Consider the following 27556-nt stretch of genomic DNA (forward strand, 5'->3'; position numbering starts at 1 on the left):
GCTAAGATGAAAGTAAGAGAGTGACCCATACTGCGAACAGGTGGCAGTTTTCTTCAAAAACATTTGCAACCAGTAGTCAAAAGAGATAGAAACTAAACAAATTACCTTCTTTCTCTTCCCTTTTGTGGGCATTGGTGGCAACTCGATCATGAGGTCCGGAGGGTTGGCGAGAAGTTCCTCTGCGAGGCGCACACCTAGAGTGCAGGCTTCTTTCCCGTGTCCGTGTGCATGTAGACCCTCTGCTCTAGCAAACAGGATGTCCCAGGGGTCCTCAGTCTTCCTCAAGTTTGCAAAAACTGAGGCAGGTACCACAGGATCATTCTTCCCTGCAGACTTGGAATTTTCATTTGCATTATTACTCGATCCAGCAGTCAAAGCCTTAGGATCGTAATAATAAAGGTTATACTCGTCTCCAGACTGCTGGGAGTCGGAATTTGATGAAGAAAATGATCCATCTTTGGACGGCCTCCGCAATCCTTCTATGTCTTCGGAGGGCGAAATACCACCCGCAGAAGTGTCTGAATCAGCATCTGCAGTATCGCGGCGAGGTGAAACAGTAGCGTGACGTGCCATATCTAGGTCGGGAAGGTCAAACACTGAATCGTGACCACTTTGCAAGAGGTGCGATGAAATTCTGTGACTAGTTGCCTCATTGCCAGCCACAGGAATACCTCTTACTGCTGCATGCACGCCACTCCCGATGCTGCTGGCAGAGTCGCTGCTGCCTCCCTCCTGAGAGTCTGTATCCCCGACACCACACATTGCAGGCATACGGAGTTCCGGTCTCATTAGCACACTGCTGTCCATCAGCATGTCACCATCCGGGTCATTTTCACAGAAACCTAATATAGTTCATGATTAGTATTAGAGACCATAAATATTTTCAACATGCAAAATTGTTTAAGTTATGAACTGGTTAGTGTAAATAGTACAGAAACAATGACTTCATTGTAATGCAACATGTGCACATGCACCCATTTCAGTAATCTAAAGGTATCTTTCACTTCCGTCATGAGTGAAATCTACACTGCTTCAGACAGTTCATTTGAGTACAAATAAGATAAAAGCAACAAGAAAATATTTATTTTCTTGCTGAAATCTCGGCTTTCACACCTTCTGAAACCCAAATTACTCACCATCCAAGAATTAAAGAATTGAAAATTAACCACTGTTTCCCAGCAATTAATGCAAAACTACTCCACAATTAACTCATCTAATCTCATTCCAATAATACCAAATCCTTATTAAAATACAGCTTCATTCCCTGCTAAGAAACCATTTCGCCTTTACTTGAAGGCAAATAAAATGCAGCCAGATGCGAATTAAGTGGTCATAAATACTAATTCAAAAGTGTTTCAGAAAGGAATGCAACCTGCAAGTCACACATGCTTCTATCGTCCATCTGCTGAATTCTGAAAGGCTCTTCTTTGTCTGAACCACAGCAAGATCACGCATACAGACACATGGAGGGTACACAAATGCCAAAAGTTCTTTTTCCATCCGCATGCAGAATGTTTTCTTCCTCAACTTACTATTGGCTGTCCAATCAGCTGAGGAGCTTCCAGATTTTCAGGTTCTGTTCTGTATCAGACTCATTTGTTGTTAAATCATTCACTTTCTGGGTTGGTGAGAGTCATATGTCCTGTATGTCTGCTAGGTCAATCCTTAAGACACTGCCTCCCAGACTATCTTCATCACAACATATATACAGTTTCTTGACAAACAGGATCTCTGTTAACTTTCAATGCTGACTTTCACAAGAGCTTTGAAGAACTATCCAGCAGAGTGAACTTCGTGTACACTAGTGATGTTGTCTCTTTACTACACAGCAGTTGAATACTGTAAGTGCAACACAGTTGCTTAATGTAAATCTTATTACTAATTTCCAAGACAGGGTAATTGCTCCCTGAATGTTCACAAAACTTACAAATACATAACTCAAATTTGAAGATCTGTCTTCAGTCACAACTTGTGATATTAATGAAGATACATGATTTACTTTGCACCCCTAAGGGTTTGTCTTTGGGTGCTTGACATTGTTATTTTGTGCACACACACACACACACACACACACACACACACACATAGTACAATTATTGTTCAAAAAAATTTTTTTATCAAATAAACTACTAGCTGGTGCTAAGCAGTTGCAAAGGATTGAGGCACAACAGATCACTTACATTCCTTAGCAAATTTTGGACATTACGCTGGTTTGTATACTGATGGGAATACTTCACATTTTTATAATGAGCATAGGTACTGAATCTTTAAAGGAGTGTATGAGAAAAAGTTTTAGAATGTATTTAGGTGACCAACAGTAATGTATAATGTTCTGGACTACTGCTTTAACGAAAACTGACTTTATAAGCTGACATGACAGCAACTGTAGACAATACGATATTGAAATCACTCATCTTATTTTTGTTATGTTAATTGTTAAGTTACATCATTTGAAACTCAATTAGTCTGTGAACAGATTTTGTAACAATATACCCTCTGTCCTTGAAACAACTTATTTGGGATCTGAATGTCATCTTTAATAAAATGAATTTTGAAACAAGTACACATCTTTGAAATGGAAATCAGTATTTAACATGCAGTCAAAAAGGTCAGTGAAATTTGAGAGTGTCAAACTGTAGCATGTGATCTGTTTGAAATACAAATACAAATGTCATGATTGCATTTAGTAAGATATATTACAGTTACTGGTTTTTAACACCAGTGAGTCATTATCACAACTATCTGTTTAGGGGAGTAACATGTCACATCATGATCAACCACTCATGGTGGTCACTTAAAATTTTAGAGACTATGATGTGTGATTGATGACTTGACATGGTACTTTCATAATAAGAAAACAAGACTTTTATTCTCGATGATGACTTATTACAGTTTGAACTGATTTACTATAATATATCTGCTATATGTGAACAAGATATAGATCTATATAAGGTCATTAGACAAAGAACACAAATTCAGATTATGAAGGACATCAGCCATCTCTTTTTCTAATCAACCATCCCCTAAACACATCTTAAGCTATTTATAAAAAGTACAAATAACTTGAAGTTATTCAACACTAGTCACACAGTATCACTGAATTACGAGGTGCATTCAAGTTCTAAGGCCTCCGATTTTTTTTCTCCGGACTGGAAAGAGATAGAAACATGCGCATTGTTTTAAAATGAGGCCGCGTTCATTGTCAATACGTCCCAGAGATGGCAGCACCATACGGCTGATGGAATTTTACCGCCAGGGGCGAGAATGAGAACTGTTTTAAATACTTAAAATGGCGACGTTTTCCTTACTTGAACAGCGTGCAATCATTCGTTTTCTGAATTTGCGTGGTGTGAAACCAATTGAAATTCATCGATAGTTGAAGGAGACATGTGGTGATGGAGTTATAGATGTGTTGAAAGTGCGTTCGTAGGTGCGACAGTTTAATGAAGGCAGAACATCGTGTGACAACAAACCGAAACAACCTCGGGCTCGCACAAGCCGGTCTGACGACATGATCGAGAAAGTGGAGAGAATTGTTTTGGGGGATCGCCGAATGACTGTTGAACAAATCGCCTCCAGAGTTGGGATTTCTGTGGGTTCTGTGCACACAATCCTGCATGATGACCTGAAAATGCGAAAAGTGTCATCCAGGTGGGTGCCACGAGTGCTGACGGACAATGGATGAGACGTGGATGCCATTTTTCAATCCAGAAACAAAGCACCAGTCAGCTCAATGGAAGCACACAGATTCACCACCACCAAAAAAATTTCGGATAACCGCCATTGCTGAAAAAATGATGGTGTCCATGTTCTGGGACAGCGAGGGTGTAATCCTTACCCATTGTGTTCCAAAGGTCACTACGGTAACAGGTGCATCCTACGAAAATGTTTTGAAGAACAAATTCCTTCCTGCACTGCAACAAAAATGTCCGGGAAGGGCTGCGTGTGTGCTGTTTCACGAAGACAACGCACTCGCACATCGAGCTAACGTTACGCAACAGTTTCTTCATGATAACAACTTTGAAGTGTTTCTTCATGCTCCCTACTCACCTGACCTGGCTCCTAGTGACTTTTGGCTTTTTCCAACAATGAAAGACACTCTCCGTGGCAGCACATTCACCAGCCGTGCTGCTATTGCCTCAGCGATTTTCCAGTGGTCAAAACAGACTCCTAAAGAAGCCTTCGCCGCTGCCATGGAATCATGGTGTCAGCATTGTGAAAAATGTGTACGTCTGCAGGGCGATTACGTCGAGAAGTAACGCCAGTTTCATCCCTTTCGGGTGAGTAGTTAATTAGAAAAAAAATCAAGAGGCCTTAGAACTTGAATGCACATCGTAGCACAACAAATACCCATAGTTTGAGGAAAACTGACTTACCTTCACTACTAACACTTGAACGGTTTCCATCACGTGTGTCATCACCATCTGCTGGTGACCCAAGTCCATGTACAATACGATGAAACCGTACCACCATATCAACATTTGGAATGTGGCCACCAAAATCGTGACGAGAGTGGTGCCGCCTACGCTCTCGATATGGGAAGTCTATAGTAGTCAGACACGTGGAAGAGCGAGAGCCCCCATGGCAGTTCACGTGTGGCCGTGTATGTGGGACAGGGAGGAACTGGTTCAAGTTGTTGTGATGTCGATGGTGATGGTGATGGTGATGGTGTGATGGCTGAGCTGGATGTTCACAATTCAAAACCGCTTGTGAGGAGTTCACCTGAAATTTTAAGTGCACTTTTTAATAGGAAATCTTTAGCAAACAATCCAATACAGATAACAGGTAAAATCATGGTACAAATTAAAATATGTACCATTCTCAAACATATCTAACCATTAGAGTTGGGTCGCTATGCCACAGGATCTAGAGGTTCCCGCATGACCATCACGGATTCTGCTGAAATTTTGTGTGAACATTTGCACATGTTCCCAATGAACATTGGTAAAGTTTTACTTTAGCCAATACAACAATTCCAGAGATATATTCATTTGTTTCACCCCATAGCACAACACTCCAAAGTGTACCCCGCACTTTCAGAAACTTTGAGACGTATCACCTCTGGCAATATTTTCATGAAAAAAATTAATGTGGTGTACGCAGGGTTGCCCCTGAATATCTCTGCTACCACATTTACGCAAATGTTTTGCAGGCCAAGTACGGCCCCTGCCTCACCTAAGAGGTTAATAGAAGAGGCAAGGTACTGTCTTACAGTCTAGCTGCCAATCATGTCATCACTAGTGGATTGCCAACAAGTTCCAAACCTTGTGGAACTGTGTCATCGTTAATCTTCGCTGGTCCTCAAGACACTGTTGTTGAGCTCAAGTTGTGTAGATATTATTCTCAGAAGTTGTATTTAGTTTGAGTCTTGTAATAAATAACTTTTATTTCAAAGAGGGCATTTTACTACATCCAGCCACACTACTCAACAAAGGATATTACAACAAAACTACGCCACCTTGTACAGCTTTCTGCACACTCTTAATGGCAATAATAATAAAATATTTCTTGAGCAATATACAGATGAATAATTTGAAGCCAACTCCACCGAAAATATAATGCTTGGGGAAAAAATAAGAGAGCATTCATTAAAAAGACCATGCTCTGAACCACCTAAAAGCTACATTTCATTCTGCATATAAGGTCCTAGACAACAGCAAAAACGTGGAGGTGCATTTAAAACACACTCGAAATTCCCGTGGTACTTAAAATAAATCTGGCATCTTTTATTATGTTCAACAATCATGTAGGACTCTGTGGGGAGGATAATATATACAAAATTCTGAAGATTAGGAACTGAGATCGAGTCAGAACAACTCAAAAAATTTAACAAATCAAATTGGTTATCAACTTCAAAATTTAACTGTGCATTACCATGGGACTGTATATCATAGTAGTAAAATTGTTGCGTAAAAGCTGCAACACACATCGTATAAACTGCCTCCAAGTTTTACACCACTATCAATTTTGGAGGAGTTCATAGCAGGCAGTTTGGCACATTTTGGAAAAGACTCGTATTATAGAGATTTTTGAGTATGTCATTTTATTGTGCAATGCTATTGACATTCTAGTTTAATTCCAGTTTAAAGTGCAACATATTTTGTGCACACACTTTTTGATTGCATGAAATGATGAGGAATTGTGTAAATGTGTCGCTATGGCCAATAATGGCTTAATCACTGCCGATTTCTTTTAAAGCGAAGAAACGCGCATTCCCCTCGATATAGGGACCATCCCTGATAGTTGTCCAACAGCAGCTCCTGGTGGGTTTCTTTAACAGAGATTCCCAAGCCTGATAAAAAATGAATTTTCTGGGCCACGTGAGTGCGTAAAGCTTATTAAAGCATCCTTCTACTCAGTGGATGTCTGTCGAATATTTTCAATCCACCAATCTTTCATATATGCATACAGCATATTGTCCCGAATGGAAGTCTGATCTGTTTCTCTTTTACACTGAGAGCATTAATGGCATTAAATTTACTTCCATCAGCAAAGAAGAAATTGACTGAAATAAAGTGTTACAAAAATAGTGGTTTTAATATGTGCACACTTTACCAGGAACTAGACAATATCGTAATTCTTTGCCAGCTAATGAAACAACTTTTCAGGTCACCAGATTTTCAAATGTTCCATCACCTTTTCTGGCCAAATTAGTGACAAGAGTGAAGCAGATATATTAACATCAGACCTGACCACTAAGGTGTCTTACTTTTAAAAATTTTGAAGTATGACACATGAGCAAACATGGCATTTGATTTTAAGTGACCAAGCTGAGTTCCAGATGACAATTGTGTGTGTTACTTTCATACCAAAATGATGGTTTGTTAATGATTCATTAAAGTCAACACCATTTCACAGTCAAAAATTCACCAAATGCTATAGAAAGATAGGTGCTTCTCACCATACAGCGTTGATACTGAGTCACAGATAGGCGCAACAAAAGGACTGTTACAAAATAAGCTTTCGGCCAACAAGGCCTTGGTCAAAAATAGACAAAACACACACACACACACACACACACACACACACACACACATTCACGCAAATGCAACTCACACACACGACCACAGTCACTGGCCGCTGAACCCAAACTATGAGGAGCAGCAGCAGCAGCAGCAGCAGCAGCAGCAGCAGCACCTCATGACGAGAGAGGCAACTGGGTGGGCAAGGAGGAGGCTTGGGTGGGGAGGGGAATGGATAGCAGGGTAGGAGTGGGGGATAATAAAGTGCTGCTGAGGAGCACTTTCCAAGTAGACCCTTCCATACAGCCTAGCCACACGTGCTTGTCGCATATGCCATGACGAGCAATCCCTCTCAAAATATACCGAGGGTGTCACTGAGGCTTTTACAGACTCAACCGAAGACAAATGTTGAACCCTGCCTGACTCAGTTCACTCCTCCATCCAATCATGATCCACTCTCACTGCCCCTAAATCACCCTGTTAGCTTCCCAGAATTTCTTACTCTCGAACCTTGCCTCAACATCATTCCCCAAATCCCTCAACATGCAAATTAATCTTACATCCACCAAAAGAACTGCAGTCCACCACCTAAAAACTGATCCTGACCTTATGATCCTACTCGCTGACAAAGGCTCCAGCACTGTTGTTTTGAACTGCATGGGTTACCTGGTAGAAGGACTCCACCAGGTGTCAGATACATTCACCCACAAACCCTACAACAGTGACCCCATTGCAGAAATCCAGCATGATCTCCTGTCTCTCCTCAAATCCTTAGACCCATCCCAGAATCTCTCCCCAGAGTCCATCTCTCACCTCACACCTACAACTCCCCGCATTCGTACCTTTTACATGCTTCCTAAAGTCCATAAACTCAACCACCCATGATGCCCCATTGTGGCCAGTTACTGTGCCCCCATCGAGAGGATCTATACTCTCATAGACCAACACCTTCAGTCAACCATTTCATCTGCCAACTCTACACAGCTCCCGTTCCTTTACAACACAGTGCCCTGCTCATCACTACTGATGCCACCTCCATTACACCAAGATCCGTAATACGCATTGCCTTATGACCATTGAACACTACCTTTCCCAATGCCCCATGGATTTCAAACCAACAACCTTCTCCCTAGTCGCCATGACCAACTGTATCCTCAACCCCAATTACTTCTCCTTTCAAGGTAGTACCTACAAACAAATATGGGGTACAGCTATGGGCACCTATATGGCACCATCCTATGCCGACTTATTCATGGACCGTCTAGACGAATCCTTCCCAAACAACCAGAATCCTAAACCCCTCACCTGGTTCCCATTCATTGATGACATTGTCATGATCTGGATTGAGGATGAGGACACCCTATCCACATTCCTCCAGAACCTCAACACCTTCTGCCCTGTTCGCTTCACCTTGTCCTACTCAATTCAACAAGCCACCTTCCTCGATAATGACCTCCACTTCAAAGATGGCTACATCATAACCTATGTCCACATTAAACTACCAACCACCAGCAACGATTCCACTTCTACAGCCGCCACCTATTCCACACCAAGAAGTCCCTTCCACACAGCCCAAACTACCCATGGCCATTATATCTGCAGTGAAGAGTGGTCCCTCACAGAGGCCTTGCAAACCAAAATTATCCTCCCAACCTTGCACCAAACATCTTTCCAGTCACCCACCATCTCCCAATGTAGCACCATCTGGACACAGAGGAGCATTCCCACTGCAACTCAGCACCACCCAGCACTGGACCAACTGAACTAAATTCTCCACAAGAGTTTCAGCTACTTCTTGTCGTGCCCTGAAATGAGAAATGTTCTGCTGACTATCTCCCTCCCCCAGTGGTATTCTGCCGTCCATTGAACCTACACAATATTCTTGTCTATCCCTACACAGCCCCTGCTCCCAATGCCTTGCCTCAAGACCCATATGCCTGTGACAGACCTAGAGGCAAGACCTAACCAATACATCCTCCTACCACCACCTACTCCAGTCTGGTCACAAGTATCACCTACCCCATCAAAGGCAGGGCTACCTGTGAAACCAGTCATGTGATGCACAAGTTAAGCTGTAACCATTGGCTTTGTTGAGGACAGTGATGGATTAATGAGAGGCAGTTTAGGTCGCTATATTTTCTGTACACTCAATGGCCCCGAGATCTTTGGATTTTTATTCTTAACACGTCCAGGTAAAGTAAGTGTCATTCTTATTCCAGTTCCAATATAAATGTCGCCACTGCAGTAGATAAGAGTTTAGATGATGTAGTAAACGTCACTGTATTGCATTCCCAATGACCATACCACAACTGTGTTGTATGTAGAAACTTAAGAATTTAGTAAATCCAGTGATAAAGAAGAAGAGAGGAGCTGACAAGAGCGGGCATGACAACCAACAAACTGTCTGTCTATCCGAATGGCCGCTGACAAGCTGTGGCCAAGGAACAACTGGACCATCCTGTCACTGAGCAGGCTGCCCAACATGATGTTCTTTATTTCAATGACTGCTTCACAGCCTGTGCCATATTGATCCTTCCCACCAACACCAGCTTTTCTGAACTGAGCAGGTTAGAACTCTCTCTGCAGTATATCCTATGTTCCTCCTGTAACACTCCTGGTCTCAAACTTCATTAGTCATTGTCCTCACCCATCAAGCCCCTTCCCTGTCCCCATTCCACACTACACACAGCCCTCTATTCCATCAACGTACCAGTATTTTTACTTCTCTCCTTTTCCGCTACCTCCCTCCCCCCACCCCTCCATCTAACCGCCCAACTGCACCTAGCTGCCCTACCCTCTCTCAACCTCGTCCCTGGTCACTCCCCAATAGCATTTTACCGTCCCCCACGCCTACCCTGCTATTCCTCCCCCTTCCCCCCACAGCCTCCTCCTTACAGTCCACATGGGAAAAATATACCTAAAAACAGAGATGATGTGACTTACCAAACGAAAGCGCTGGCACGTCGATAGACACACTAACAAACACAAACATACACACAAAATTCAAGCTTTCGCAACAAACTGTTGCCTCATCAGGAAAGAAGGAAGGAGAGGGAAAGACGAAAGGATGTGGGTTTTAAGGGAGAGGGTAAGGAGTCATTCCAATCCCGGGAGCGGAAAGACTTACCTTAGGGGGGAAAAAAAGACGGGTATACACTCGCGCGCGCACACACACACACACATCCATCCACACATATACAGACACAAGCAGACACATATATATATATATATATATATATATATATATATATATATATATATGCTTGTGTCTGTATATGTGTGGATGGATATGTGTGTGTGTGTGCGCGCGCGAGTGTATACCCGTCCTTTTTTCCCCCTAAGGTAAGTCTTTCCGCTCCCGGGATTGGAATGACTCCTTACCCTCTCCCTTAAAACCCACATCCTTTTGTCTTTCCCTCTCCTTCCCTCTTTCCTGATGAGGCAACAGTTTGTTGCGAAAGCCTGAATTTTGTGTGTATGTTTGTGTTTGTTTGTGTGTGTGTCGACCTGCCAGCACTTTCATTTGGGAAGTCACATCATCTTTGTTTTATATATATATATATATTTATTTTCCCGCGTGGAATGTTTCCCTCTATTTTTTTATATATATATATATATATATATATATATATATATATATATATATATATATCTGTGTGTGTGTGTGTGTGTGTGTGTGTGTGAGTGTGGTCTTTTTTTGGACAAAGGCCTTGTTGGCAGTAAGTTATTTTGTGACAGCCCTTTTGTTGTGCCTGTCTGTGACTCAGCACCTAGCAACTTTCCTTTCCATAATACTGTTACATTTCATCCTGGATTTTTCAAATGCTACAGACAGACTTGTGACTAATGCAGTGTTGATCAAACAGATCACATGCTCCAATTTCACACAGTCAAATTTCATTGATTCAGACGAATACTTTCAGAAAAAAAACTTATGTCAGACGTAACCAATTTTCTGTTTCAGAAACACTTTTCTTTCTATTGCCAGTCTGGTTTAAATTTCCTCTGTACTCTGTCACTGTCAGTTATTTTTCTGTCCAAACAGCAAATCGCATCTGTCACTTTTAGAGTCCCATTTCCTGCCCTAACCCCCCTTTGCATTGCTCGATTTGATTCGACTGCCCTCTGCCACAGACATTTTACTTTTGTCATCAGTCATCTCACAACCTCTTTCTGTAAAGCTCCCTCTCCAAATTTATATGAACTACTACTACTACTTCCCTTTCATGGCCCTCAAATCTTATATAATCAATCTGGTTTCTGGACAAGTTCTAGGAAAGCTACCAATCCCTGTATTTTATCTCTGATAACTTCAGAAGTTCATCAAGTGTGTTTTGTCTATGTTCTCAAAAACTTTTTCTAAAAACAAATATTATAAATGTAAGTTCGCTTTTCTTCAAACTACCTTCTACCACAATCTTACAAAAAGGATAGATTGCTACCTACCATACCTAGATGAGACATTGAGTTGCAGACATGCGCACCAAAATGTCTGCTACATGTTTGAGCTTTCAGCCAAAATGTCTTCTAATGTAGGCCTCTGTGGAGCACAGTCATGTGTGAGAGTTGTTGTTCTGTGCATACTTGTGAGCTTTCTACTTCAGAAGAAGGCGTTTTGGTCCTAAGTTCAAATGTGTATCAGACTTTTTGCTGTGCCTGTCTGCAACTCAACTTCTTCTCTATATGGTGAGTGGCAATATATCCTTTTCATAATGTTGTCATTATTTCATTGTTGATTTTCCACTGTTTGATCTTATCTTCTAACTTAAGTCATACAGTCAGTATTGCCTTTCATGTTCTTATATTTCTACAGAACCATAACTACTCTTTCCCCAGGTTGGCTTCTACCTGTTGTTCCATTCTTCTATAGATAATTGTGTCCTTATTTAGCAAGGGCATATCTTATTAAACTACTGGTTGAATAACAGTCACACTTGTCACTCCTGTATTCTTCTTCGGCACTGGACTTACTAAATTCTTTAGTTTCTACATATAACACAGTTGTGCTATGGTCATTCGGAATGCAATGCAATGACATTTGCTGCAATGGCAACATTTATACCGTAACTGGAACAAGAATGACTCTTATCTTGCCTGGATGTGTTAAGAATAAAAATCCAAATAGATCCCAGGGCTACTGAGTGTACAGAAAATTGAGTAACCTGAAGTGCCCGACATTAATCCATCATTGTTTTTCACAAAGATACCTTGCCAAGGAACTTGGTCCACTGGCCTCACACTATATTCAACAAATGAACAACAATTATTATGAACAGGTTTCTAAAGGAGTAGGTACTCAAACTGACAAATCAAGCCCTTGTTGTAGCAGGAATTAACAATGCTTGTGAAAGAAAACAAAAGAGACACCTAAAAAGCAAGGCTCAGTTATCTGAACTAAAATAAAAACACCCTCAACCCAAAGGTCGGTTTAATTACTACAGTGCTAACTAAGGATGGTCATGTTGCACGTGGTATGCCAATGCCTACTCTGATATCTGAACTGACTTGCTCAGTCATTCATCAGAGCATCTACAGCCTAACATGGATTCCAAATGATGGTGCAACTTTTGACTTCTTTCACCTCTGACAGTATTTATTTATGTGAAAAATGCCAAGTGATGAAAAAATGAAATGACAGAACCAACTGAGGGATGAACTGGATTTGGCTACTGAGCCAGATTCCTTATCTGAACTTTGTGGGTCAACCCTCAAAAATATCAAGTCTCATACAGAAACATGGCACCCAAAGTAATTTGTTGGCATCTAAAGGTTCAGATCATAATATTAAAAACTATTCAGTCTCTGGCAATCATGTGTAGCATGTTTATTAAATTCTGTATCAATGTGGCAAATTGCATGTGTGGCAGACTGTAAGAATAGTTGAAGAAAGATTCTAGCAATTAAGACAATGCCCTACACTAAAATAGCTCAATTAATCAGATGTCACTGAGCACTGCCTGAAGTATAACCAGAATAAGACTATGAGTGTATAACCAGAATAAGACTATGAGTAATAATTGGTAGTATTCAACACATTCTAATAGTACTTCACACAATACACTTTGTGTTGAGAGACAATGCTCTCATCATCATGTTTGGTGAGACTCGGCTCATTGTTACACTGCATGAAGTGTTTAAATGCATTAAATGCTACCAATTATTACTGTGAAGTGTAAAAACTGCTACCTCAGGTCTGACTAATGAATAACATTCACCACCAACCACCCACCCACCCACCACCACCACTTCCCTTTCAAATTGCCTGCTCCGAACTCTCAAACAAAATCATTCCCATCTTTCTCATGGTCCTCCAATATCCAACATCTCTTTTCCCATTTGGCTTGTATTTCAGGATCTTCTTAGGGAATTCTGTGACCTGGCATTGTCATAAGATGATGTCTCCAATCAAAAAATAAAATTAAGTTTTGAGGTAGGGACTCTAAATTGATGGATGAGAGTAATTTCAATAGTGAGGAGAGCAGTGATGAGTGCTTCAGGAGTGTAATTTAGAGTATCGGCAAGTATGGAAAGGAAGAAAACAAGGAGGAGAGAACTACAATGTCCAGAGAACTTAATATCCCATTAACTTAATATCTCATTGTGGTGATCAGCAGGGCCAAATCCCCTCTCTCCACAAAGCACTGGAGAAAGCTGCAATTTAATTAATGAAATTATTAAAAGGAATGATAATTAGAAAGATTAATTAGGAACTGTACACTGACGTTTCTCCTCCTCTTGCCAGTCAAATTGAGATAATAATTTTTTCAATCATCAGGACTTGGGGCCAAGCATCACTGTACTAGGGTGCTTTAGTGGGCATGGCCATGTGTGTGGTTGAAAGTAAACAGTACATCAAAATGAAAATGCTGGAGAACACAGTAAACAGACATGCAAGTTTGTGTGTTATTAATGACTGGGATGTGACACAGTTTATCAAGCTTTCATTGGTCAACAAAACACCATAGCTGATAATGACTAAGTATTCTATGAAATGTCACTCCAGTGCCAGAAAAAATAATGTGCATGGGCAAGGCCAAAGTTGGAACACTAATGCAAATCATAGTATGTTACCAACAGTAAGTTACATTGCAGTTTGAAACCAGTTGCTATGTTAAAAGACTTTGCCAACGGCAACTGAGAAAAGGCTAGATAAGATCCCTTTTTGTACAAAAATATAAAATCATCAACCTATCTCAAAAATTTGTTCCCTATAAGTTTTAATGAGTCCTGTCAATAGAAGAATGGCACATTTTCTGACAATCTAAATAGTTCTGCAATATATACAATTCTACAAATGTTATGTGCTGTCTCTGTAACGGGACTGGAAACTTTATGGCTAGTAATTCCTTATTAATATCCAACTGCGTGAACTAACCTGGTTGACAACATGGTCAGAGCGAGACTGGTCTCCGGCATGCCTGAAGCACGTAAAGGGACACCTGTAGAAGAGGCTGACGCCCCCCTGGTAGGTGATGCCAGGCAGAGGGTAATCATCCCAATCCAGGTAGCATGCTTCAATGGCTGGCTTGAAGCCAGAGAATATTTCCACATCATTGCGGAAGCTGTTGGCATTTCTGTTGTGGGTCCCTGGCCCACTTCCTGTCAGACCTTGTGGGCCTGCCAGTGCAGCACCACGGCTCTTTGTGACCTGCAACAACATAAACAATGGAATCTACTGCAGTAACCTCTCAGCTACACAACCATAACAATGCACGATTAGCACAACAACCATTTGGTCCAGTCCTCTGTTACTAACAAGAGATTTGATTTCTTTTCTATCAAAATAACACTATATCTAAAAACAAAGATGATGTGACTTACCATACGAAAGCGCTGGCAGGTCGATAGACACACAAACAAACACAATCACACACACAAAATTCTAGCTTTCGCAACCAACGGTTGCTTCATCAGGAAAGAGGGAAGGAGAGGGGAAGACAAAAGGATGTGGGTTTTAAGGGAGAGGGTAAGGAGTCATTCCAATCCTGGGAGCGGAAAGACTTACCTTAGGGGGAAAAAAGGACAGGTATACACTCGCACACACACCCATCAGAGTGTATACCTGTCCTTTTTTCCCCCTAAGGTAAGTCTTTCCACTCCCGGGATTGGAATGACTCCTTACCCTCTCCCTTAAAACCCACATTGTTTCGTCTTTCCATCTCCTTCCCTCTTTCCTGATGAAGCAACCGTTGGTTGCAAAAGCTAGAATTTTGTGTGTGAGATTGTGTTTGTTTGTGTGTCTATCGACCTGCCAGCGCTTTCGTATGGTAAGTCACATCATCTTTGTTTTTAGATATAATTTTCCTGCGTGGAATGTTTCCCTCTATTATATTCATATCAAAAATAACACTGTATGTACATTATACAACATGGATAAAATAACTTTGTGATTGACAGGCTGAAATGGTGGGGGTCAGTGTAAGTGTGCAGCCACCCAAGCTCCATAAGGTAATCAACGTTGCAACTTTGCTGTGGCTTGGGTAACATTAATGTGAAATTAATGATCAGTCAACAACAATTCGTTGCTACACTCCTGGAAATGGAAAAAAGAACACATTGACACCGGTGTGTCAGACCCACCATACTTGCTCCGGACACTGCAAGAGGGCTGTACAAGCAATGATCACACGCACGGCACAGCGGACACACCAGGAACCGCGGTGTTGGCCGTCGAATGGCGCTAGCTGCGCAGCATTTGTGCACCGCCGCCGTCAGTGTCAGACAGTTTGCCGTGGCATACGGAGCTCCATCGCAGTCTTTAACACTGGTAGCATGCCACGACAGTGTGGACGTGAACCGTATGTGCAGTTGACGGACTTTGAGCGAGGGCGTATAGTGGGCATGCGGGAGGCCGGGTGGACGTACCGCCGAATTGCTCAACACGTGGGGCGTGAGGTCTCCACAGTACATCGATGTTGTCGCCAGTGGTCGGCGGAAGGTGCACGTGCCCATCGACCTGGGACCGGACCGCAGCGACGCACGGATGCACGCCAAGACCGTAGGATCCTACGCAGTGCCGTAGGGGACCGCACCGCCACTTCCCAGCAAATTAGGGACACTGTTGCTCCTGGGGTATCGGCGAGGACCATTCGCAACCGTCTCCATGAAGCTGGGGTACAGTCCCGCACACCGTTAGGCCGTCTTCCGCTCACGCCCCAACATCGTGCAGCCCGCCTCCAGTGGTGTCGCGACAGGCGTGAATGGAGGGACGAATGGAGACGTGTCGTCTTCAGCGATGAGAGTCGCTTCTGCCTTGGTGTCAATGATGGTCGTATGCGTGTTTGGTGCTGTGCAGGTGAGCGCCACAATCAGGACTGCATACAACCGAGGCACACAGGGCCAACACCCGGCATCATGGTGTGGGGAGCGATCTCCTACACTGGCCGTACACCACTGGTGATCGTCGAGGGGACACTGAATAGTGCACGGTACATCCAAACCGTCATCGAACCCATCGTTCTACCATTCCTAGACCGGCAAGGGAACTTGCTGTTCCAACAGGACAATGCACGTCCGCATGTATCCCGTGCCACCCAACGTGCTCTAGAAGGTGTAAGTCAACTACCCTGGCCAGCAAGATCTCCGGATCTGTCCCCCATTGAGCATGTTTGGGACTGCATGAAGCGTCGTCTCACGCGGTCTGCATGTCCAGCACGAACGCTGGTCCAACCGAGGCGCCAGGTGGAAATGGCATGGCAAGCCGTTCCACAGGACTACATCCAGCATCTCTACGATCGTCTCCATGGGAGAATAGCAGCCTGCATTGCTGCGAAGGTGGATATACACTGTACTAGTGCCGACATTGTGCATGCTCTGTTGCCTGTGTCTATGTGCCTGTGGTTCTGTCAGTGTGATCATGTGATGTATCTGACCCCAGGAATGTGTCAATAAAGTTTCCCCTTCCTGGGACAATGAATTCACGGTGTTCTTATTTCAATTTCCAGGAGTGTATGTAACCAACAAAGGCAAGAACACAACCTTATATTTTAGTGTGGCTCATATGATCCAAAGGTGTTCTGTAACGCACTGCTGATTTACCCCCTTATAGAAGCATGGATTATTTATGAAGCATCGTAATTAGCATGACCGATATTGATATAATTCAAAATCAATTTACTGATTGAGATTATTAATAATATTAAGAGAATATCCTTTGGGATAATAATGTGGACTACAACAGATAGCTAGCCTTGACCATGTGTTTATTCAAATAATCACACACAAAAGTTTGAATCTAACACTAAATGCCTAAGCAGAGCAACAAAACAACAAAAAATATGCAGCGATAGTCACAATGTTCAACAGCAGCATGCAAGTCTTTAAACATTAACAGATTTAATGTGATCATAATTATTCTGCCACTGATAACCAACCTGCGACTAAGTTCACCAGCATGCACAGTTCCAAAATTAAGTACCAAAATGTTTTACATCAAAATATTTCTGTGTCTGAGTCAAGTTGAATGCAGATACAGATTTATATACAAATATACTCTCATATATGTAGCTATTTTTCAAGTTATATATCTAAAAACAAATATGATGTGACTTACCAAACAAAAGTGCTGGCAGGTCGATAGATCCTCCGCCACACACCGTTGGGTGGCTTGCGGAGTATCAATGTAGATGTAGATGTAGATGTAGATACACACAAACAAACACAAACATACACACAAAATTCAAGCTTTCGCAATCAACGGTTGCTTCATCAGGAAAGAGGGAAGGAGATGGAAAGACGAAAGGATGTGGGTTTTAAGGGAGAGGGTAAGGAGTCATTCCAATCCCGGGAGTGGAAAGACTTACTTTAGGGGGAAAAAAGGACAGGTATACACTCTGATAGGTGTGTGTGCGAGTGTATACCTGTCCTTCTTTCCCCCTAAGGTAAGTCTTTCCGCTCCCGGGATTGGAATGACTCCTTACCCTCTCCCTTAAAACCCACATCCTTTCGCCTTCCCCTCTCCTTCCCTCTTTCCTGACGGAGCAACCGTTGGTTGCGAAAGCTTGAATTTTGTGTGTGTGTTTGTGTTTGTTAGTGTGTCTATCGACCTGCCAGCACTTTCGTTTGGTAAGTCACATCATCTCTGTTTTTAGATGTATTTTTCCCACGTGGAATGTTTCCCTCTATTATATTCATATTTTTCAAGTTATATACACACATGAAAAAAGTTTTGAATCACCCTGCTTCCCAGAACTCCTGAAGACAGACGTTGACTGTGGATATTGTATCACAGACGCAGTCCCTTTGACTGTTTGGAGATGTCACTAAACCTGCCCAAAAAAGTAACAACCATGCAGGAGCAGTGCCTACTAGACGGATGGGATCCGACAGTCGATTAGTTCCGGTCTTTCCTCCAGGAAGGAGGCACGCAGCTCGTGTTATCTGTAGTTCAACCATGCCTAGACAGTCAACACCGCAGTTCGATCTTGTCCGCATTGTTACTTTGTGCCAGGAAGAGCTCTCAACAAGGGAAGTGTCCAGGCTTGTTGCAGTGAATCAAAGCGATGTTGTTCGGACATGGAGGAGATATATAGAGACAGAAACTGTCAATGACATGCCTCGCTCAAGCCGCCCAAGGGCTACTACTACAGTGGATGACCACTACCTATGGATTATGGCTCAGTGTAAACCCTGGCAGCAACTCCACCATGTTGAAAATAGGCTGCATAGTGCGAGACTTCACTCCTGACATCCATGGCGAGGTCCATCTTTGCAACCATGACACCATTCAGCGCGGTACAGATGGGCCCAACAACACACCGAATGGATCGCTCAGGATTGGCATCATGTTCTCTTCCGCAATGAGTGTTGCGTATGCCTTCAACCAGACAACTGTCGGAGATGTGTTTGGAGGCAACTCGGTCAGGCTGAACGCCTCGGACACACTGTCCAGCAAGTGCAGCAAGGTGGAGTTTCCCTGCTGTTTTGGGGTAGCATTATGTGGGGCCAACATATACCACAGGTGGTCAAGGAAGGTGCCGTAATGGCTGTGTGATACATGAATGCCATTCTCCGACCGATAGTGCAACCGTAATGGCAGCATATTGGTGAGGCATTCACCTCCGTATATGACAATTCGCGCACCCATCATGCACATCTTGTGAATTACTTCAGTCAGGAGAACAACATTGCTCGACTAGAGTGGCCAGCATGTTTTCCAGATATGAACCCTATCGAACATGCCAGGGATAGACTGAAAAGGGCTGTTTATTGATGATGTGACCCACCAACCATTCTGAGGAATCTACGCTGAATCGTCGTTGCAAAGTGGGACAGCCAGGACCAACAGTGCCTTGATGAACTTGTGGATAGTATGCCACGACGAATACAGGCATGCATCAATGCAAGAGGACATGCTACTGGGTATTAGAGGTACTGTTGTGTACAGCAATCTGGACCTTCACCTCTGAAGGTCTGTATGGTGGTACAACATGCAATGTGCAGTGTTAATGAGCAATAAACAGAGCGGAAATGATGTTTATGTTGACCTCTAGTACAATTTTCTATACAGGTTCCAGAACTCTCGGAACCGAGGTGATCCAGAACTTTTTTTGATGTATGTGTATGCGCATAGTCATTAAATTATCGATCTGTGAGTCAGAGATTGGTTTGATTTCAAATTTTTAATCTTTGACAAAAAATTGACTTGCGTCATACTTAAAATTCAGGATTGTCTTTTGTTCTGTATTACCTGTCACCAATAAGAATGATTTCTATTTCCTCCAAGTAGCTGATGTATCTTTCTTCTTCTGCTCAAGGAAGAATGGAAAGATTAGAGCTTATTTGGACGAACAGAACAAAAATTTACTACAAGATACAAACGTGAAAACAACCTCTCCACATGTAGTATTCATCTTTGAGAAAATGAATGCACTGCAGTAGATATAAGCACTAATCTTTCCATTCTTCATAGGTCAGAAAAAGGAAGCTACATGAGCATCTTGGAGGAAATAGAAATCCACACATATCCAAACAACATCCTAAATGAACTAATAGAATTACGAATAAAAAATGTATCGAGAACTGTTAATTCAAAACAAAATACACTCCTAAATTTTATGTATCATATTGATTTTCATCAATGACAAAACACACACACAATATATCTAACAGCTGGATTATACATAGGTAAAAATGGGCCATACTTGAAACCGTTATCAACAAAGAAGAAATATAAAAAAACAATTCTTGTGGACTTTCATTACAATGCATTTCTAAGCCAGTACTATCATTACAACCACACTTAAACCCAAGTGCATCTGTAGCCACATATTACCTTCCAAACACCTTGCCAGTTCAACAGTATATCAACAAAACATCCACAGCTCTGGCTTGTAAGCCTATTATAAACCTTGGTCACCTGACCACTAACTTGCTCAACGCACAACAACTTGCAACTTTACCATCATTCATGAAATTCACCATCATCATGCTCATGCTGACGATAAGCAATAGTTTACATCTGGAGAAATTGTGGTTTCTGCACTCTTCTTCTGATTATTCATAAAATAATTTATTAATATAATAGAGGGAAACATTCCACGTGGGAAAAATTATATATAAAAACAAAGGTGAGGTGACTTACCGAACGAAAGCGCTGGCAGGTCGATAGACACATAAACAAACACAAACATACACACAAAATTCAAGCTTTCGCAACAAACTGTTGCCTCATCAGGAAAGAGGGAAGGAGAGGGGAAGACGAAAGGAAGTGGGTTTTAAGGGAGAGGGTAAGGAGTCATTCCAATCCCGGGAGCGGAAAGACTTACCTTAGGGGGAAAAAAGGACAGGTATACACTCGCACACACGCACATATCCATCCACACATACAGACACAAGCAGACATATTTAAAAGACAAAGAGTTTGGGCAGAGATGTCAGTCGAGGCAGAAGTGTCTTCTGCCTCGACTGACATCTCTGCCCAAACTCTTTGTCTTTTAAATATGTCTGCTTGTGTCTGTATGTGTGGATGGATATGTGCGTGTGTGCGAGTGTATACCTGTCCTTTTTTCCCCCTAAGGTAAGTCTTTCCGCTCCCGGGATTGGAATGACTCCTTACCCTCTCCCTTAAAACCCTCTTCCTTTCGTCTTCCCCTCTCCTTCCCTCTTTCCTGATGAGGCAACAGTTTGTTGCGAAAGCTTGAATTTTGTGTGTATGTTTGTGTTTGTTTGTGTGTCTATCGACCTGCCAGCGCTTTTGTTCGGTAAGTCACCTCATCTTTGTTTTTATATATAATTTTTCCCACGTGGAATGTTTCCTTCCATTATATTGAAATAATTTATTAATATTGACTTATTCGTTGACAATAATAGATATTTGGTATATCCCTTAGGTAACACATAGTGCTACTCAGCATGTGTCACATGCCTGTATTGTTTATCTTTTGTTGATGATTCTATAAACAATTTTAGTGTTACTCAGTTCCTCGGCCATCTTGCCTTGCTTCCTCAAGCATGTCGTTGCACACACACCCCTACCACAGGATATTTCCAAGTCACTGAGCCATTTCACATGCCAAGCACCCTGCACTGCCCCCTCCTTTCTCAGATGCTTACTGCACCCAGCAATAGCTCGGGTTCTCTGTGCAACACCAAGTCTGATTACCTGGCCCAACCTCATTACGGCAACTCACTCACACCTTACACTGCTCAACCACACAGTATGCATGCAGATACCACACTTAGTGGACTCACTGTTGGGAAACAAGAGTAGCAGGCAGTTGCTTCTATCACTTGATTCACTGAAAATTTAATCATGAAGTTATTTAAATCAAAGTATAGCAATTTGCCAGGGTTGACTTCTTAAGATAAACACACAGAATTGGAAGCTTAGCCTAGTTCCTCTACCAGAACTCCAAGCATGGTGAAGGAATTCCCACACTGACCTTTTCAATAATTTTGAGATGCCAGTCGGAGAACTGTCCATGAAGCAGTTGCCTCTCTTCAGGAGACAGCCCAGGGTTGAGAGCTGCCAACCTCCAGAGAATGACAATCTCATCGCACAGTGAAGAACATGCATGCTGCGATGTGTGACTATTACTGTTCACACTGCCATGTTTTCCTCCTCCGTGCCCCGAACTTCCATTGTGGAGTGCTACTTTTGTATTGAACCACCACACAAGAATCTGAAATAGCACAAGCATGCCAATCAGTTGAGTCCATACTAATGAAATTCATTCCAAACTGCTGAACAGTAATTAAATTTATGATGGATACATTATTATGATGCCAGAAATTTGGTCTAACTGTGGTGCTAGGTGGGCGACAGGTTAAAAAAAATAAAAATAAAAAATAAAATTAAAAAATACTGCCAAGCTTTCACAAACAAATTTGATACACATAAGGGGAGGTGTAGGAAGCCTGTGGAAGATGGAGAGAGGTAGTCCGCACATGAAGAAGGAAGAAGGTGGGAGTAGGAAGGTGGAAGAGGGTGTGAGGTGGAAGACAGAATGTAATGTGACAGGTGGAAGGAGGGCAGGTTGTGAGGAGGCACGTGGAGGAGAATATAAATAAATACCCAAGCAAAATTACAGTCTTGTTTATATACCCGTTGACAACTCCAGAATATTATTGGCAGAGTTCATACATTTCATTTTATGGTTATATATTTTTGTATATTACACCATAATACATGTTTTTACATATTTTATCTCTATGCTACATAAAGTTACATACCATATTTACTCGAATCTAAGCCTCACTTTTTTCCGGTTTTCGTAATCCAAAAAACCGCCTGCGGCTTAGAATCGAGTGCCAAGTAAGAGGAAGTTCTGAGAAATGTTGGTAGGTGCCGCCACAACTAACTTCTGCCGTCGAATGTATGCAGCGCTACACAGGCATGCTTTGCACGCACAAATACAAAGATAAATACTGGCGCCAAAACCTCTGCATCAGTAAAAAAAAGGGAGGTGGAAGACGAGCTTTTTTTCTCCGCCCCGAGTTTCGGCCACTAAATTTTCATACATTATCCAACAAAGTAAATATAAATTCCGTATTGTTCATCTTCGAATGTAGCAGCATTTCAATGTACTACGAAAATCCGACTTGCAAGACTGTTTGTCAATATAGCCAACTCTACGTTCTGAATTCTTTTCTATCTGTGAGAAGAGGTGGTTGCTAATAGGAACTTTTATGGATTGTAAATCACATGCAGTATTCTCTGCACCATAAGAACAATACGAATATAAACATGTTGCCATGTATTCTTTCGTGTTTGCTGCTATCTCATTTAAATACTGTCTGCCTAATAAACTACGAAACTAGAGTGAGACAACAGCAAACGCGGAAGAATATACATATCATGTCATGTTTATATTCGTATTATTCTTATGCCTTATAGTGATACATTCAGAAATGAAGCACGGCAATTGACTAGATTTTTAAATCTAAGATGACTCTAATTTCTGTGCAGAATGTAATATACTAAAGAGGCGTCTGCAAAGATTTTCAAACAGAGAAAAATTTTCGCTAAACTCTCGTTCAGAACATCATCTATCATGCAGTCTATTATTTGGTTCTTGTTAATCATTATCGAAGAAAGCAGCAATGTAAGTAAGAACAAATAGCAGTCTCTTGCCATTGTTTCGCTTATGAGACAATTCCTCTCTTTTTTTTTTTTTAATTGTAAGCGGCGGAAGCGCGCACAAAACAAGCCATGCCGCGAGCGGCGACAGGCCGTAAACACTCATTATCAGAATTCGACAAACAATGCACGACACAGTACAGTAACGCATTTTCACCTTAGAGTGACGTAAACACCTATAACAAAGAGAACGGCACTTATCAGATCAAAGAAAATTAAGCAGTCGATTCAAACCGGACGAAGCACGTGAAAAAAAAAAGGGAACCTGTATAAATAGGGGCGGAGTGCCTGACGCATAGCAATGGCTAACTGGTAAAGCTTAACTGCTAAGCTTACGACTGGAACCAAACTACTGTAGCTGTATCGTCATTCATTTGACCTAAATTGTGTCTCATATTACAATGGACCAACTTTGTTTCTATTTGGAGGTGCGGCCTAAAACTTTTCTCTCTCCTCGAATTTCGAGTCTCAAATTTCAGGTGCGGCTTAGATTCGGGAATTTTTTTTTCCCTTGATTTCGAGTCTCATTTTTCAGGCGCAGCTTAGACTCGAGTGCGGCTTAGTTTTGAGTAAATACGGTGTTCCCTTTTTACCCGCCTTCATATTTCCACACACCCTCAGTAAATCATACTCTCAGAAAAATATTTAAAACTGACCTACCATAAAACTTGAAGACAGGAAGTAAATTATCTCTAAAAATAAAATGAAATAAAAAATTTTTAATTTCACAGAGTTGGATTACGAAAAACACGTTTCTGTTTAATTTTCTGAGATTCAGAATTTCAGTTCTCAAAAATCAAAGCAGATACAACAATACTGTGTGTAGCCTTGTAGGAGCCATTTTTGTGTGCAGTAAATAGCTTATTGTGCAGTTGACATAGGCAGTTGGGCCAATTAAATACTAAAAACCACAGTTTTCTGTCTACTAACAACTTCTACTCTTTCAGATCTAGTGAGTGTGTGCACCAAGAAAAGTTCGCCAAATAGCACTTGCCAACAATTCACAACTGTTTTGTGTTAACAATGTCAACTGCTGTATTAAAATTAGCATCTAAATCAAGTTCTTGAGTTACTGTGGATAACACCTTCGTTACTGATGGGGATACTGTTCTATGTCCACTACGTAATAAGCAGATCGGGTGCCATATTAAGCCTCAACTTCAAATGATGGAAAATCCAGGATGGAATGTAACAATATTACGAAAAGGATCATTCTTACTCACAATATAGCAGAGACGCTGACATATCTTTGTTGTGCCTATCTGCAACTCAGCATCTTCGCTACATGGTGACTAGGAACTACCCTTTTCATAATATTGTTACGAGTCTCAACTTCAGCAACATATACGTTATGATGTGCACATACACAAAAAACAAAGCTTTGCTATTGCCTAAGAAGTGAATATTATTGACATAGATGCAAAATACTCCAGACTCCACAAATGATTTTTTTTTTCCCATATGTGCACTGCTATCACTGCCGTGAACACTCCATGGTACAAACTTCCATGAGCTTGAATGTTGCATGTTCCTACAAAAGCACCATGTGCAACGGATTCCTGATGAATCAACGTTAAGCAAAAAGTATTTACATTTTTTGTGTCAGGAGGCCCTGAAAAGTGTGTGGCGATGAAACAACAGACATTTGTGATCATTTCATTGGGTAGTCTCACTGCTGGCAAACTCAACAGGGAAGAACTGTCACAGCCATTCTGGATTTCCTACAAAAGTGTTGGCTTGTAGAAATCATTCAACTGTAGCTTGTTTTGTGAATGGACAATCCAAATGTGCTGTGACCTTAGACACCTCAAGAAAAAAATTCTTGTTATCTATTTGGATTATGAGGCCTACATGATGAAGACAGTATCTGCACTATGCATATTCTATCCACAACTAATTCACTTCATCTATCTGACACATGAACTGCAATATATCACCGAAGAAGTGTACGGCAGCTATCCAGAAGTAAATAAAACAATTTCATACACCAAGAAAGTGTTCCTTGAAGCCCCCATTGTGTGTTATTGTAAACAGAACTGCTGCCAAACCTAGTGTTGCCACTTGAACCTGTCCTAATGAGATGGGGTTTTTATAATGATCATTTTCAAGCTGTGAAATCTGTGACTGATTTATTTCCAAGAGAATTTTCAGTTTCAGAATAAGAGGCACAATATGCTTTCACTGACCCTGAAATTGAAAATTCTCTGCCATACACCCATAGTAACTTCAACTTATTTGCCAGCAGGCTTAAGGAATTGAAATTTATCAGGTTGCCCTCGTAGAAATTGTTAAGACTCTCAAATCCAAGCTAACATCAGAGGTAACGCCGGGCAGAGGGCAAGTCTGAGTTTGATGCTCTTTTGGGAGAAAATCCAGGCTGTTAGACTTTTGTTACTGTATGGAATATCCCCAGTGGTGGAGAAAAAGACACCCCAGTGGACATCTCTACAAGAATACATTTTACAAATGAAAAGCAATGTTTTTATCATGTAAACAGACTACCAATACTGACTGCTTGGTAGGACAACTACATATTTATAAATGAAAAACAAAAACCTACATGTCCTCTGTAGAACATGCCCATTTGCATTTATAAAAATATTTTTTGTTCATGATCTCTTGCATTATCTATAATCTTGTTAACACAATCTAGAATGACAAAAATAAAATATGACCCAAATTTTCATGACTAAATGCTGTGACCTACTGCTAATTCAGGACCTAGTGGGTTACTTTAACGCTATCAAGACAAATGCTGTTAAAAGTGCTGTGACTGTGAAACAACAATGTTTAACAGAGAGACCAATTTTTCTCCCTGTTGTTTCTGTTATGACCAATCCATGCAGTCAACATCTGTGGTGATGCTGCACCAAGACACAAAAACACATGCAACATCCTAATATTTACAGAAACAAACCTGTTCACATGCAACACACTCCTCAGTTATAATTTCGAGCAACGGGATAGCATTGCGGTCATTCCTCTTGAACATTTCCCGAACAATCGACAGCAGGTTCCACATCCCCTCGGGCTCGCGACCTCTGAGTGGCCGCAGCAGGCTGCTCCATTCTGCTGCTGCCGGAGGAGCTGTAGTGCTCAAGTAGTTCACGTCACTGGCATAGAGAAGAGAGAGAGGGGGAGAGAAAGAGAGACATAAGGCACAATATGAATAAGCTAAGGATAAAACATCTAATAATGGGAACATTAACACATATTGTATATAAATCATCTGAAATATCCATTGAGCCAAAACAATTCTCCTTGATGAATGACGGTAATGAGCAAGTACTGTATTTACCCCTATTGCTGCCAACATAAACATTTTTACATTGCTTAATATGTTATATAGGTGCACACTCATATTTATGGATGAAACTTCAGATATTGAGCTCACGTACAGATTTATTCTGAAGAATTCTGAAGAGCAGGGCTGGGCAAATGATACTTGCATATGAACAGACTCAAGGTTTTCCAATACACCGAAGTGCTTAATGCATTATCAACATTAACACATTATTGAACAATCGTGCGACATTTGACTTGCGTGATGCCAATACAAAAGGATACGCAAGAAACTACGAACTAGCCACTACAATAATCTATTTCTCTGCTTGGAATTTGACAATTCTGTGAAACACAAGCAGAACTAGCATTAAATTCTATAATCTTATGAACTCTTTGTTGTATTTGAAAAAGTTTGCAAACAAAGTTTTCATACATGTATCTATAATGTATACAAACATTAATCCCATTTTTTAAATTAAGGCAACACTCAAAAGCGAAAATGTTAACCTTCAAAAGACATTATTGATTCAGAACCTAGAACAATATTTTATTTGGTTACGTGAGACGGTAACAATTTACTAAGTGGATTGCAAGTGAGAAATTTGGTTGCTGTTCATGTATTAGAAAACCAGATTAAAATGCTACCAGCTTTTAATCAGGTATAGAGCATGATGGTGATATTCAGATGAAATGAGAAGGAAACTTAATCCAGAGTGAAGTGTTTAATAAA

The 27556-nt window shown here is 41.4% G+C and overlaps 1 protein-coding gene across 1 annotated transcript in view; it reads right to left on the reverse strand.

Moving 5' to 3' along the window:
- The window catches only part of LOC126417137 (zinc finger SWIM domain-containing protein 8 homolog), a 516142-nt gene that overhangs the window by 87321 nt on the left and 401265 nt on the right, over window positions 1-27556 (reverse strand). Inside the window, exons 6-10 of the mRNA XM_050085037.1 lie at window positions 26459-26654; window positions 21845-22084; window positions 14338-14610; window positions 4377-4722; window positions 106-842 (exon numbers count right to left, since the gene is read on the reverse strand). Coding sequence (XP_049940994.1) covers window positions 106-842; window positions 4377-4722; window positions 14338-14610; window positions 21845-22084; window positions 26459-26654 — 1792 coding nt within the window. The remainder of the gene's footprint in view (window positions 1-105; window positions 843-4376; window positions 4723-14337; window positions 14611-21844; window positions 22085-26458; window positions 26655-27556) is intronic.

This window comes from Schistocerca serialis, chromosome 1 (assembly GCF_023864345.2).
Source record: "Schistocerca serialis cubense isolate TAMUIC-IGC-003099 chromosome 1, iqSchSeri2.2, whole genome shotgun sequence".
Taxonomy (NCBI): Eukaryota; Metazoa; Arthropoda; class Insecta; order Orthoptera; family Acrididae; genus Schistocerca; species Schistocerca serialis.